This window comes from Leopardus geoffroyi, chromosome A1 (genome assembly GCF_018350155.1).
Source record: "Leopardus geoffroyi isolate Oge1 chromosome A1, O.geoffroyi_Oge1_pat1.0, whole genome shotgun sequence".
Taxonomy (NCBI): domain Eukaryota; kingdom Metazoa; phylum Chordata; class Mammalia; order Carnivora; family Felidae; genus Leopardus; species Leopardus geoffroyi.
Window position 1 is genome coordinate 130,112,049 of NC_059326.1, and position 14,553 is coordinate 130,126,601.

Below are 14,553 nucleotides of genomic sequence, written 5' to 3' on the forward strand. Positions count from 1 at the left end.
TCCTGTTGTCATTAACTTCAGAAAAATCAACCTTGAATGTCACTCACAGCCTAGGGACATCATTTTTTCCTCATTTCAGAAATGAACTTGCCAGCCTTGCTATTTAGATGCTCTATAATTCAACACTTGGGTAAGTTAATTGAGACATCCAGAGCAGGTTGTCCTCGTACCAGATGGCCACAGAGGGATGTACTTTTTTAGCTTCTTAGTACCTCTTTTTTAATTTTATTTGTATTTTTTATTTTTTTTAAGGTTTTTTTTTTTTTTGTTTTGTTTTTTGAGAGAGAGACAGACAGAGTGTGAGCAGGGGAGGGTCAGAGAGAGAGGGAGACACAGAATCCGAAGCAGGCTCCAGGCTCTGAGCTGTCAGCACAGAGCCCGATGCGGGGCTCAAACCCACGAACCATGAGATCATGACCTGAGCTGAAGTCAAATGCTTAACTGACTGAGCCACCCAGGCACCCCTTTTAGTACCTCTTTTTAAATATATTATAAAACTTGTTTATTGTAGTCTCTCTTGTCAGTTTTCCTTTTGTTGCCTGTGCGTTTAGTGTCATATTTTTGAAATCATTGTTATGCCCGGTGGCACGAAGCTTTTCCCGAAATTGTCGCTTTTTTTCCTAGGAGTCCGAGGTCTTATGTTTAAGTCTCACTCATTTTGAGTTGATTTTTTGTGTGGTGAAAGAGAAGGATTTCATTCTTTTTCATTTGGATATCCACTTTTCTCAACACCATTTGTTGAAGAGACTGTCCTTTCATCACTGTTTACTTTTGGGTGCCCTTGTTGAAGATCAGTTGACTATATATGTGTGGAATTATTTCTGAACTTCCTGTTCTGTCTATTGCTCTGTATACCCAACATGGTACCTGAAATCCTAGACAGAGCAATTAGGCAATGAAAAGAAATAAAAAGAATCCAGATGTTAAGGTAGAAGTAAAACTGTCCCTTTTTGCGGATGATGTGATCTTATGTATAGAAAACACTAAAGACCTATTTAAAAAAAATTGCTGGAGCTAATAAATTAAGTAAGGTTGCAGGATACAAAGTCAGTATGCAAACTTCAGTTGTATTTTCTGTACTAAATGAACGATCTGAAAAGGAACTTAAGAAAACACATCCCACTTAGAACTGCATCAGAAAGAATACAATAGCTGAGCATAAATTTAACATAAATACAATAATTGAGCTTACATAATACACTTCAAGGAGGTGAGAGACTTGTACCTTGAAAACTACAAAATGTTGATGAAAGACATTAAGGACACAAGTAGATACTCATATTCATGGTTTGGAACACTAGATATTAAGATTTCCATACTACGCAAGGCAATTTTCAGAGTCTGTGCACTCTGTCAAAAATTCCAATGGCATGTCTTACAGGAATAGAAAACACAATTCTAAAATTCATAGGAACCATGAAAGACCTTGAGTGGCCAAAACAGTCTTGAAAAAGAATAAAGCTGGAGGCATCACACTTTCTGATTTCAAAATCTATCACAAAGTAAATAAAACAGTATGGTACTGGCATAAAGACAGACACCCTTTTTATTTTGGAAGAGTTTTAGGTTTTCAGAAAAGTAGCAGAGGAAGTACAGACTTTCATTCTCATGTGCCCCTCACTCCTTTTCCGTAATGTCAGCATCTTGCATCGGAGTGCATTTGTCAAAGTTAGGAAACCAACATTGGTATATTATTGCTAACAAAACTTGAGGTTTTATTGAGATATCGCTGGTTTTCCACTAATGCTCTTAGTTGCAAGATGTGGTCCACAGTACCAAAAATTGCGTCTCACCTGGGTCCGTTTTTAATAGTTTTGTGTCTCTTCCCATTACTCCCAGTATTTCTGTATTGTCAGCTGGGCCTCAGTACTGTTGGCTTTGTTTTTTCTGTAGAGGGTTTTTACCTTCTCATATTTGTACATCTGAGCAAAGATAACCACACTTGTTAGATGTGTTCCAAAGAAGAATAAACAAATAAACAATTTGTAAGATTCTTCTGTGATTAATTTGTTTGAATTTGGGAATGTGGATTACCAAACTGTTTGGGTCTTTCACCTCCGGGAAATTAATTCCATGCCTCCCAATATATTCTTGGTGTCTGACGTTGCCAGATACTAAGCTCACTCTGGTTTGTGATGTGTTGTTGTCCATGACCCCTCAGTGATAACATCTTGCAAAACTATAACATCACAACCAAAGTAGTCAGGATATGGAACATTTCCGTGGCTGCAAAGACTCCTCATTTTGCCCTTTTATAATTAAACCCACTTCCCTTCTGCCTCTTATACCTCCTTTAGTTATGAATGACTTTTTTTTTATTGAAACCTGGATATTTTTGGTTTTATTAGACTGAATCTTACTGCAAATTCTGTTTTAGCCACCTTCTTTTGACAGTGCTGTGGCAGAAGTGGCTGTGCCACTTTGTTACTGTCAGGTGAGTGCAGAAAGCCAAGTTCTCCACCCGGCCCCTCTCCCCGTGAGAGGAACTGATAGTTCAAGCTCCCCAAGTGTCGCCACACACACGCTATTGGGGGATGGGTGGTTCGAATCCTTTTAACAGCCTGGTGTGAGTAGAGGTGGGGCCATAGTTTAGTCTTGGTGTTGGGCTGAGTGAAATAAACTAGTTATCATCTAAAGTTTTCTGTCTGGCTTTGTGGTCCCTTGGGTAGAGAGCAGGCTTTTTGTTGGAGCCTTTTTTTGGTCTACGTTTGTTACCATGTCCAGGTTGCTGGCTTCTTCAGGCCCAAATTTGGGGTATATGATGCAAGAAGAAAGCCTGGGACTCAGTACTGTGTCATTCCTTCAGTTCTGGGTGTCTCTACACACACAGACACACACACACGTAATGTCCAGGAGTTTTAGTTGTACTTAGCTGAAAGAATTAGAAGAATATTTTACTCTATTATTTTGGAATTAGAAGTCTACTTCACATCTACTTTTGCAGTGTGGTTTTCCAACAGCAGAGTTATCTTCCTAATTATAATTTGCTTATTACATTATAAAACTAATTATTTTCTCAGGAGCATACCACCTGATAAACATGTAAGCTTTCTGTATTTTTTCACGTTAGATCATATAATTGAGTTTATTATGTAATGTGGGCATTATTTATATAGTATATATGTATATACTGTATAAAAGCAACAGTTGTGAAAATGATATTAGTGACTTTAGTGTTTTTTAATTCTATTGATGGCACTATAACATTCAAAGAAATGATATCTGGAGTTTTAGTGGGTATGCAGCAGTGATTTTTCTCAAGAGAATCATTTTATTAATGTATTTCAAAAAATTTATTCAAAAGAAAGTATTGGGGCACCTGGGTGGCTCAGTCAGTTAAGCATCTGACTTCGGCTCAGGTCATGATGTCGCGGTTCTTGAGTTCAAACCCCTCATCTGGCTGTGTGCTGACAGCTTGGAGCCTGGAGCCTGCTTCAGATTTTGTGTCCCCCTCTCTTTCTGCCCCTTCCCTGCTCATACTCTCTTCTGTCTCTCTCAAAAATAAATAAGCCTTAAACAAATTAAAACAAAAAAAGAAAGTATTTATAGCTGTGATTTATGAGTATCTACCACAAGCCAAAATACACATTTATTTGCTAACATGATATTTTTAACTGAAGAAAATAGTTGTTGTCGTGGTTGTTTTAAGATTTTTTAAAGATGTGCATTTGTGTTTTGTTTTCCCTTCCTTCTCCCTTCAACAACTTTTCTTTCAAAAGAGACTAATGGTTTTTTTTATCTTTGCATGACTGGTCAATATACTTTAAAAAATACTATACTGATGCCTTGGTGGGATTTAGTATGGGAGTAGTTTTCCTTTTTATTAGTCAGTTGACAGTTAAAGGGTGGAGATTTGATACGTTAACTCTTTGCAGTTTTCTATAGCAGATTGAAACAGCATTTAAACGGCTCTTCTAAGCTCATTTCAGTAGTTGGGGTAACTTATTTGAACATTAATTTCCAGCTCAGCTCTGTTTCCCTCATATTGTAGCAGATGGTTTTAGTTACAGATAGTTCATGATATTTCAACAAAGTGCACATCCTCTTTAGCAAAAAATCTATTTCATAGTAATGAAAATAATATCGAACATTACTGCTTTTTGCTTAAGAGAACATTTACTTTTAAATGTTCGTCTTCAACTTCTGTGCTTTTTGTACGGTGATATCTTCAGGCTTGTGAAGGCAGGGGTTTGTGTTGAGAGTTCTTTTCTCCTGTTCACCTGCAATGAATACTGAATGTATCCTTGCCTTGGATTTATCATGTAGCTCTGGAATGGTCACCTAAGGGGTCTCATTTCAAATTCATGCCATGTGTGTCTCTGCCTCTCAGTTAGATTTTCCATTTGTGGTCATTATTTTAAAATTTCTTTAAATTGCTCAAACAGCACATGTGATTCAACTGTTTTATCTACCTAAAATTGAATATCCGTAAGGAAGGACAAGAGTTTCTGTGCAGCCATAGTGGGCACACACATTCATGTATTTTACTTGCAGATGTTCACCTTTATTGATAATGAGAGAAATGTACAGCTTAAAGTAGAGTGTATTATTTTTCACTTCGTAAATTATAAAGCATTTAAATAATGGTAATTAATACCAGTGGTAAAGACAATGTCACAAGCTGTAAACTCTCCTACCTTTTACATTTGTACTAACTGTCGGAAAAACAACTTGATAATGTGTATCAGGAGTTATAAAATCGTCTGTGTCCTTTAGTAATTCTTCTAAAATAGAAAAAGGCGTAAGGAAGTAATCTGATATGTAGAGGAACAGTGCTTGTGATAGGTTATTCAGGAAAATTAGTTAAAATTGTATTTTAACTATACCATGATCATTTCAACACACCTATAACCAAAAAGATGATAACATATATAGATTTAGAATTCTTAAAATGTGTTAGAGTAGAATTTTCATGTGATATACAAATGCAAAGAGCAGCACTAATTGTATATATTGTGATATTGTGTATTTGTGGATCACTTGCACAGAAAAGCAAAGGAGGCCACAGTGTTTTCTGTTGTGATTGTTATTGTTAGGAAGTAGAATGATGGGTTATTTTTAATTGTATTTCTTTTGTTTTCCAAATATCCCAGTGGGAGAGGAGGGGTATGTACTTGTTTTGGTTTTATAAATGTTTTTCTTTATTATTTCTGTCTCTGTCTCTCTCTCTCTCTCTCTCTCTGTTACCAGAAGCGTGTACGTAAGTAGCAGAGCCGTCCAGGATAGGGCGCTTTCCTCTGTCAGCCCCGAGGGCCTCCCTGAGCTGCCTCAGTAGCACCTTATCTTCCTCAGAGGAGCCCTGGACAGTTGTGTTGAAATGCTCTTCGGCATGTTCTGTCTAGAATACTTTGTACCAGGTTTCAATTCTTTACATGGATGAAGCCTGAGCTGTTGAAGAGTTGGGCTAATCGGGCAACTTAGGCTCAGAGGCCCTAGGGAACCGAGGATAGACAAACAGTGAAATTTCCTTCGGCAGACTTTTGCACAGTGTTACTATTTGAGGATCTCTTGTGAGAAGGGAGGCAGAAGCAGTCGTGCGGCTGTGGAAGAGATTACAGAGATTTGTAGTCCCGTGTAAGGGGGAGTTGTGTTTGCCTCGTTGACGCAGTGTGGCCCCTCTCTGTCCCATAGCTGGCTCTGAAGGACCCGGTGCACACAGTGTCGCTGCAGCAGTTTATCTACGAGAAGCTGAAGGCGCAGCAGGAGCTCCTGGGAGAGCAAGGCTTCCAGTCCCTCATGGAGACCGTGGACACGGAGATCGTCACCCAGCTGCAGGAGTTTTTGCAGGGCTTCTGAGAGCAAGTGGCGTGTGGCTGCCTCCCCTTTCTGAAACAAGCCAAGGACCCCAGCCTGCCATTGGTGTGTGCCAGCCTGCTGAGAGGATGAACTCCCTCGTGTATGCCTATAAAGAAGTGAAGACCATACATTTTTACTACCAAAATGAGTGAATAAATGTAAATCCCGCACAACTAAAATCACAAACCTATTCCTCAGAAGAATTTAATTTTATATTTAAGAGGGGCCCCGTGTTTACTAGATATAGATTTGATGACACTAGCTGCTTAGTTTTCTGTTAAGAGAAGACACTGTTTGATTACCTTTTAATCATGTGCTCTTAACGCTTGAGAAGATGAAGGTTAATGTCTGCTCTGTTTTTCTGCAACCAGAAGTATTAATTTGGCTGCTGTATCCCTTTTTTAAGCTAATGAAACTGCAAGTTTGAAAAATGGCAAAGCTGTTCAGATGATGCAATTAAAGAAGGGTGTGCACAGGGCAAAAACATATAAATAGTGCAAATATATATTACTAAGGTTATCTTGCAAGGGAGTTGCTTTCATCTGACGTAGAAAATGTGTTTTATCAAATGCTTTTATTTTCATTTTAGTTATTGGATACAAAAATTAGTGAAGGGATTTTTTTCCTCGTTTTATTTTCAGAAATTACCTTTAGTGTTTAAATGCATCTCGTAAGGCCCGCGGAAGGCAACCTGTGGTACTGCGGCCCCGGGGGAGACCTCTTGCCCCTCTGTTCCTCCCGGAGGCCCGGAGCGCCGACAGCAGCCGGCCACCACACACGCCGTTCTGTGCCCCCCCCCCCCCCCCCACCTGCCCTACTGGGTCCCAAGGTCCTTACCCACCGCAGGGCTCCCGTCAGGGCCGTAGTGTGTCCAGCGCGCCTCCGCACAGTTAGGATCCCCCGGGGCACCACACTGTTAGGACAAGTCTTCCTTCCTTATTCCTCCAACACGCAGTACCAAAAAAGGGGAAAAAGGAGAAAATAAAGCCTTACCGTTTCACTTGCCATTTATTGTAAGAAACCTTTAAAGCATTTTTTAGGAAATACTCAAAGCAAGGTTGGGAAATGTCTGATCTTTCTATAGAAAGTTGGGTACAGTATATGTAACTGCAGGAAGCCCCCTGCCCCTTTGTAAGCTGTGGAACCCAAAATGTACGGAACTACTTGGTGTTTTGAGCAAGAGAAAGAAAATATGGTCCAAATTAAATTTTCCAAAGATACCTACCTTTGATTTGTCTGACTATTTTTCCTGCTCCATGAAAAATGAGTTGGTAAAAATTGCCCCGTGGATTTGAAAGGGATATTTTCTTCCAGACCCTGGTGTTGGTCCTGTCCTAATAGGTGGTGGTGCTGTGTGTAGTAAATCCTAGCTACTGTTTCACTTTCTCTTTTCATTTAAAGACCAAAAGCTTCTTTAATGTGATCATTCTTAACCATTATTACTCAGTTCTCAGGACTGATCTAAGAAGAAGAATTTCTTTTTGTTGACGTAATTATTTTCATTTAAGGCATTATTCCCAACGTTACCAGAAATTCTAAACGTGCCCCAGCTTTTCACTTATAGTAAAATGACTTCTCTTTCCAATTCCTGACAGATTTCATTATAGCATTATAGCAAATTTTACTAAAATAGCTACCTTGCAGAAACAGTAAAAAACTTAACCTCAGGGAAAGAGTTTGTTTCATTTTTTTAAAAAACTGAAATGTTTAAAATAGGCTTTAAGTAGGAACACTAAGTAACATTACTTAAGGAATATTAAGTAGGAAATGTTTTAAATAGGTCAGAAAAAAATCATGTATCTTGAAATGTTAAGTGTTCAATTAGACAGAAAATACACGTGTTAATTTACAGAAGTATATTCATTAATGCAGCCTATGGCACACATTTGGACAAAATGAGTCCTCTCAGCCAGGCCTCTGGTTGAACTGTGGCTCCTGATCATTTCTCATCCATAAACAGCTTCTTTTCTATTTATTTTATGTTCCAGACACTTCTCCCGTTCCTCTCACAAAGGCCCGTGTGGCCAACAAGGACATTTTCAAGTTTTCATGATAAGTGGTCCCTTGTCCATCTGTCTCCTACCAGTCATTTTAGAGAAACCACATCATTACATGTTAAACACACATTGTTTCCCTGGAAAAAGCTTCACCATAGATCCTTATTTACCGATTCCTTTATTCAACTAGTATTTGTTGAGTTCCTGTTTTGTGCCATGGTGCTACATTGAATTCTGGAGTTAGAACAGGGTATTTACCTTACTAAAATTTTATAAATCAGTGGGAACACATACCTGCCAACATGACATAAAAAAAAAAAAAATAGTGGATCTAATGGAAACATATGTCCTAGAGCAGCAGGAGTGCAGGGCAGGGAGATCAGATACAGAAGAATGATCCTGGCACTGTATAATTTGATAGTTATTTAAAAACTCTTAAACAGTGTAGTTTGGTGAGGTTATGGAGAAGTCACTGCCACTAGGCTGGACTCGGGACCCTGTGATGTCAAACTCAGAAGCACTTGAAATGACTCTGACGTGCTATCATCCCTGAAATTTTGGAAATGTTGGAGCTCGACAGCCTCACAACTGATCCCTCATTCCACGAATTGAAACGTAAGGCTCACGTATTGGGGGTAGTGGTCTTCTGTTCTACAAACCTTATAAATCCCACACAAAGAGAAATTTATAAGCTTTTGGAGAACTGATAAAAGAAAGACCAGAGTTGTCTCTCATGAAAAACAAAAATACTTTCTTCCCTCAACTTTAGGAAAAACACTTTAATCTACAGAAGCATTGAGAGAATAGTATAATGACCAGTAGTATATCCTTTATCTGGATTCACTAAATTGTTTAATTTTAACACATGTATTCTCTCCATACGCACCCCCACATATGTATAGCATATATATACTTATGCTGAACCTTATGAAAGTAAGTCAAAGACACTCCATTCCCCCATACTCCAGTGTACCTCTAAGAAGGGCATTTCTCTACATATCCACCAATACATTAGAAGGGTCATGCAATAATATGTAATAAGCAATTCATATTCCAGTTTTCCCTAATGCCCCGAAGATGTCTTTTATATGCTGCCCATTCATTTTATGATCCAGGATCCATTGAATGTTTATTCATTGCATTTGGCTGTTCAATTTTTAAATCTAGAATACTCCTTTTAACATACCATTGACTTTTTTGAAGAATCCCAAACAGTTGTCTAGTAGAATGTCCATTATGGTCTAGTGTTCTAATTGTTTCCTCATAGTTCGATTCAGATTAACATTTGTTGGCGATGAAACTCCATCATTAATGTTGTATACCTGCCTGACATCACATTCTGAGGTATGTAACGTCAGGTTGTCTCTCCGTTCGTATTATAACGGTTAAGGTGGTCACAGCCAGGCCTCCCCATTATAAGGATAAGTTTTCAAAGAGAACCCTACAGTCCTAGAAATTTCCAGTGGTGGTTTTGCTTCTTTTGTTGGTTTTTGTTTTTACCCTGGAGTCCTTAACCCACTACCAGCTTGCCTTTTCATTTACAAAAGGTTCTGCAGTTTTATTTTAACCTAGGGAGGTCATGCGGCTGAGCTATGGAAAAGGTATATTAAACCTGGTATGAGTTTTATCAACCTTTATAAGTTCTGAAAATCCATTATTGTTATGGCATACCTGTCAGCCAACATCTATTTCTCTTTCCTTTTTTTTTTTTCTCTCTTTCTTCCCCTCTACTTCCTCCTGTTTTTGAGAGGTATGTAGGTCTTAGTGAATACCAGTATAACCTGAACTCACACACCACTGAACAGGAAGAAACCAAGACAAGCACTGCCTTCCTATTTCTCATTTGAGTTTGTAAGCTGTTTGCCAAGAGACAAAAAAAAAAAAAAAAAAAAATTTTTTTTTTTTTACTTTACAAATGCTTTATCATGTTTGCTCTAGGCCTAAAAGGCAGAACCATTCCAGACTTTAGGGAGTTTTCTTTTAGTTTGGTTTAGGATGAGAAGCACTTGTACGTTATCAGCTGGCAAAATGGGGAAAGAAAATGTAACAATCATTTCTGGAAATGTGAGGCTTTGATCTTGGTACCTCTATAAGACACTGACATCTGAAAGAGCAGTTTAAGGTCACCTTTTTCTCCTTAAGAAATGCACTCTGTCCCGATCACATCCAAATTATACAGATCCTGACGTCCCGTGAAGGGGTGTACAAACTGATCCATCTAGCCCTGGAAGTTTGAACTTATTCCACAGCCAGTGCTGTTTTCTGAGTTGAGTGTTAGAGGCCTTGGGTGAATACCCTAATACCCAGGGCTGTAGCTATTAGTCTGAATTTCTCCATCTTTACTTTGAGGCAGTTGAATTCCTGGCCTGAGGGACTCCTTATGGTCTGAAGCACTTGGATAAAATTCAAAACTGAGACGCATTGGCTACATTTTCTCTTGAATTCTTTCTTACCGTAACAAGTAGAGTCCCCAATTAGCCAAAGATCTTAACAAGCAAGATTTGCTCCTGGTTCCAGCTAATGCCTGCAGCCAACTCATTTGGGCCGCTGGAATTGATTCAGTCCAGTGTGCTTTGAAGAACTGTCTAATCCAGGGAGGAATGTATCGATGTCTGGTCACCCGGCCCTCTTTCCCTTCAAAATGAAGTATTGATTTTCATGCCACTTTAATTTCCCAGTAGGGCAGAAATGGAATGGAAGTAACTGCTGGAACAGGTATGAGTCCAGTGAGGCTTGGCACCTTTATATCTGTCTGGCACCGGGCACATGGTTTTAAATTTGGAAATTGGCTTTAGGACGAGAAGTCTGCCAGTTGGGGATTTTTATTGCCAGGGGTTAGAGAAGAAAAGGCTGGAGATGAGACTGTGAGTAGACCTTGAAGTGAGCTCTTCATTTTTCTCAGTAGCTTGAACCGGAAGCAAGATCACTGTCTCATTTCAGAAGGGGCAGGCCATTTTCCCAGGGCTCTCCAGGCTGGTCCAGAGTGACTCCCCTCCCCACCCCTCCTTTTTAGTGAACTCTGCAATTTAAGCAGTAATCCAGAAGAGCAACACTTTTTGATGGACAGGAAGTTGTAGCTCATAACCACATACACCGAGCGCAGAAGTGTATTGACAGCCAGCCAGAGCAAGAAAGTCTATTGACAGATCTGGACGTAATCACAAACGAAGCATGAGCTCTGTTTAGGCAAGGCATGCAGCTTGGTTTATTTCTTTTTTGGATTGAAAGACACATACCTCGTGCCATCTCAGGCAGTGAAATCAATACCATGAAATGGCCTTTTCCTTTCAGCCTGGTGGGTTCTTTACTCCTGGCACAACGCATTGAGAAATGCTGAACCAGGTGAGCAATAGTAAGTTTCCTGTCTGCTAATTCTAGTAGTTTCTAACATCTGTGACATATTTTATAATACTTACGAGATAAGCCTGCTAAAGGCAACTCACAGTATGGAAATAGGGAAACCCAAACTTACTGAAGTAATAGATTAGGGAACTGATTATTTTAACAGGCTTTTATACTTATTAAAGCTCCTCTTTGCAGATATCACTCCTCATAGATAGATTTATAGGAAGCAGGTGGGCTATTTATTATTTTTTTTCCTTTAGTCACAGAATTTAGAGCTGGAAGGGAATCAGGAAGACATGACCTATCTTAACCTTACTATTTCACAGATGAAGAAATGGGCCCAGAAGTTGAGGCATACAGCTTTGGGTCCCTGGTGTCTCTTCCAATGTACTTTCAATTATATATTTAAAAAATAATAATGATAAGTGGTTGCCCAGGTTTACGCTGTACATTTGTAACCTAAGCCTATCTTCATATAACACTATTCTTCATGTGTAGTGTGCATAGTATAGATACCTGGGAGCAAAGTATTCCCAACCCCTCCCCCATCCCTTCCGATGTTGCTATTACTTGTTTAACTCAATCCAGATGCTATAATCACCCATACACTGATATTATTAGTTACCTTATAGGTCAATTAAGAATTTTAAAAATCAGAGATTTGATTTTATCTTTGTTTCTTCTCCAGCCCCCATCCTTTCTTCATGTAGACCCAAATTTCTGACGTATGTGATTTTTCTTTTAACATCTTTTTTTTTTTTGCAGAGTATAGGTCTTTAGGCGATGAATTCCCTCAGTTTGTCCCTCAGACAAGTTTTTGCTTGCCTTAGAAAGCATCTTTAAATTTTGAAGGATATTCTGCTGCATGTAGGATTCTAAGTTGGTGGGGGTTTTTCTTTCAATTTTTTAAATTGAATTTTTAAATTTCACTTTATTGCCACCTTGCTTCCATGGTTTCTGAAGAGAATCCCACTGTTCTCCTTATTCTTTATATGGGGATTCTTCTATAAGTAAAATGGTTTCCCCTCCCTCCTTCCCTCTGACTTCAAGATATTTTTGTCTGTAGTTTTCTGTAGGTTGAATATGATACTCCTGGATGTCTTTTTAGTTTCTAGCATTTACTTTTGATTTTTTCTCTTAAGAAAGTTTGTTTATTTTTGAGAGAAAGAGAGTGGGGGAGGGACAGAGAGAGGGAGAGAGAGAATCCCCGGTAGGCTCCATGCTGGCAGGGCAGATCCCAGCGTGAAGCTCAAATCCACAAACCACGAGATCGTGACCTGAGCTGAAATCAAGAGTTGGATACTTAACCAACTGAGCCAGCCACCCAGGTGCCCCATTTTTTATTGTTTCTTAGAATTTCCATCTGTCTGCTTAAATTACCCATCTACTTTTTGGCTGCTTTTTCCTTTGGAGCCTTCAACATGTTAATGATTGTCATTTTAAGTTTCTTGTCTGAGAATTCTGTGTCACTTATGAGTCTCATTTTGATGCTTGCTTGAGATGTTCTCTAATTTTTTACTGGATCACAGAACTTGATCTGTGGGTTTTGTTTGCTTTTTAGCACGCTTTGTAATTTTTTACTGAAAGCTGGACATACTGTATTAGGTAATAGGAACTGAGATAAACATTAGTCTAGTGTGACCATCTGTGTTCATCTAAGAGTTAGGCTATGATTACTGTGTGCTGTAGCTCTTGATGTCCAAGGCTTCACATTCTGGGGTTCTTATTTCCTTCCTTCGGACTTCCCTAAGTACTCCTCCATACAGAGAGCCTGTGTCTTGCAGCAATCCGCCATTATACTGGAGCCCTCTTGGTGTGTGTGGTTCTCAGGTGTGTGGAGAGAGTTTCTCTAATCTTAGGATTAAACCTCAAGTCTCTTAGTGAGCTTGAGTCTCTGGCCTGCGACCTGTGCTTGTGTTTCTTCTTCTATAGCTTCCCCATCCCTCTGAGGTGACAGGAAGGTGAGAAGGTGCTGGAGTGAGAGGAATGCCATTCTCTCAGGACCTCAGGGCGAAGCCTTGTTGTAAAGTCTCTCCCCCACCCCCCTCACCCCCTCACCCCCCTGCAGGAGTAGACTCTGCCGAGTCCAAGAAAAGTCACTGCTTTTCAGTTTGTCTAGTGTCTTGCTGTAAGGACCTGAGTGATGACTTCTGACCCCTTTATGTGGTGGGGCTGGAGCACTTGGTCCAGTGTACTCACCATACACCCTTCTGTTATATAAATATAAAGGACGAACGTTAGGGCAAGCAAAATTCCCCAGAAGACCAGCAACTTTGTCCCTGAAATAATTCAGAAATAGCAGTTGAAAAGCTGGTAAAACACCAGAGAAAGCTTTGAGCAAATTACATGTCCGTTGCTTTTTAATAAAGCAACTTTCTTCCTCCTCATAAAAGCAATGTGTGCTCATGGTAAACAGTTGAAAATACACTGAGGTATATGGAAGGAAATAGCAATTGCCTATCATCTTACTCCCTAGAGATAAGCAGTTGTCATTTTGCTGTATTTTTTCTTCGCTATGTGTGGATAGAAACACATGCCCCCCAAATTGGGATCATATCAGTGTCCTTTTGTTAATCTCCTGCCCTTTTAATTAGGAAGTGTTCTATTTAACCATTTTCTCCTCATTTAAATATTCTTTAAAAATACATATTTAGGGGCGCCTGGGTGGCGCAGTCGGTTAAGCGTCCGACTTCAGCCAGGTCACGATCTTGCGGTCTGTGAGTTCGAGCCCCGCGTCGGGCCCTGGGCTGATGGCTCAGAGCCTGGAGCCTGTTTCCGATTCTGTGTCTCCCTCTCTCTCTGCCCCTCCCCCGTTCATATTCTGTCTCTCTCTGTCCCAAAAATAAATAAACGTTGAAAAAAAAATACATATTTAGTGTCTGCATAAAAAATTCGCTATAAGGATGTATCAAAATTTGATTATCTGAACCTAGTACTGTGGTGAGTATCATTCACAAATTCTTGTGTACATGTCTTAAAATTTCCTTACAATTATGAAAAAACAGAATTACTAGAGGAAGAACTATTGACATGAAGGAAATACTAACATTCTTGCACTTTTGATATAGGCCGATTGCTCTTGGGTGTAAAGGTTTTCTCACCTGCAGTTAGCACCACGGGGATGCTACCTTTGATCGCTCCTCTGACGGTGTCAGCACAGAATATCTTGTGACATTTAAGTATGATATTACGAGAAATAGAGTACACAGGGAAGAAGATGAGCTTTCAAAAAATCAGACAGCCTGGGTGAGTCTCTGATTATCTACAACTTAAGTAATTTAACTCCCCTGAGCTTCTTAATTTCTCTCATTTGTAAAATGGGAATAATTGCTTCCTTTCCAGGTGGTCGTGAAAATTAAATATTCATCCAGCTTTCATTGAACAAATAATTGAGTACCTGCATATGACGTATGCT

General features: G+C 39.4%; 1 protein-coding gene across 2 annotated transcripts in view; it reads left to right on the forward strand.

Annotated features, from left to right (window-relative positions):
* The window catches only part of IPO11 (importin 11), a 197,946-nt gene extending 191,359 nt beyond the window's left edge, over positions 1 to 6,587 (forward strand). For both annotated transcript variants that reach the window (XM_045494369.1, XM_045494363.1), the window contains one exon: positions 5,632 to 6,587. In XM_045494369.1, coding sequence (XP_045350325.1) covers positions 5,632 to 5,796 — 165 coding nt within the window. In that variant the 3' untranslated portion in view covers positions 5,797 to 6,587. The remainder of the gene's footprint in view (positions 1 to 5,631) is intronic.
* The last annotated feature ends 7,966 nt before the right edge of the window (positions 6,588 to 14,553 follow it).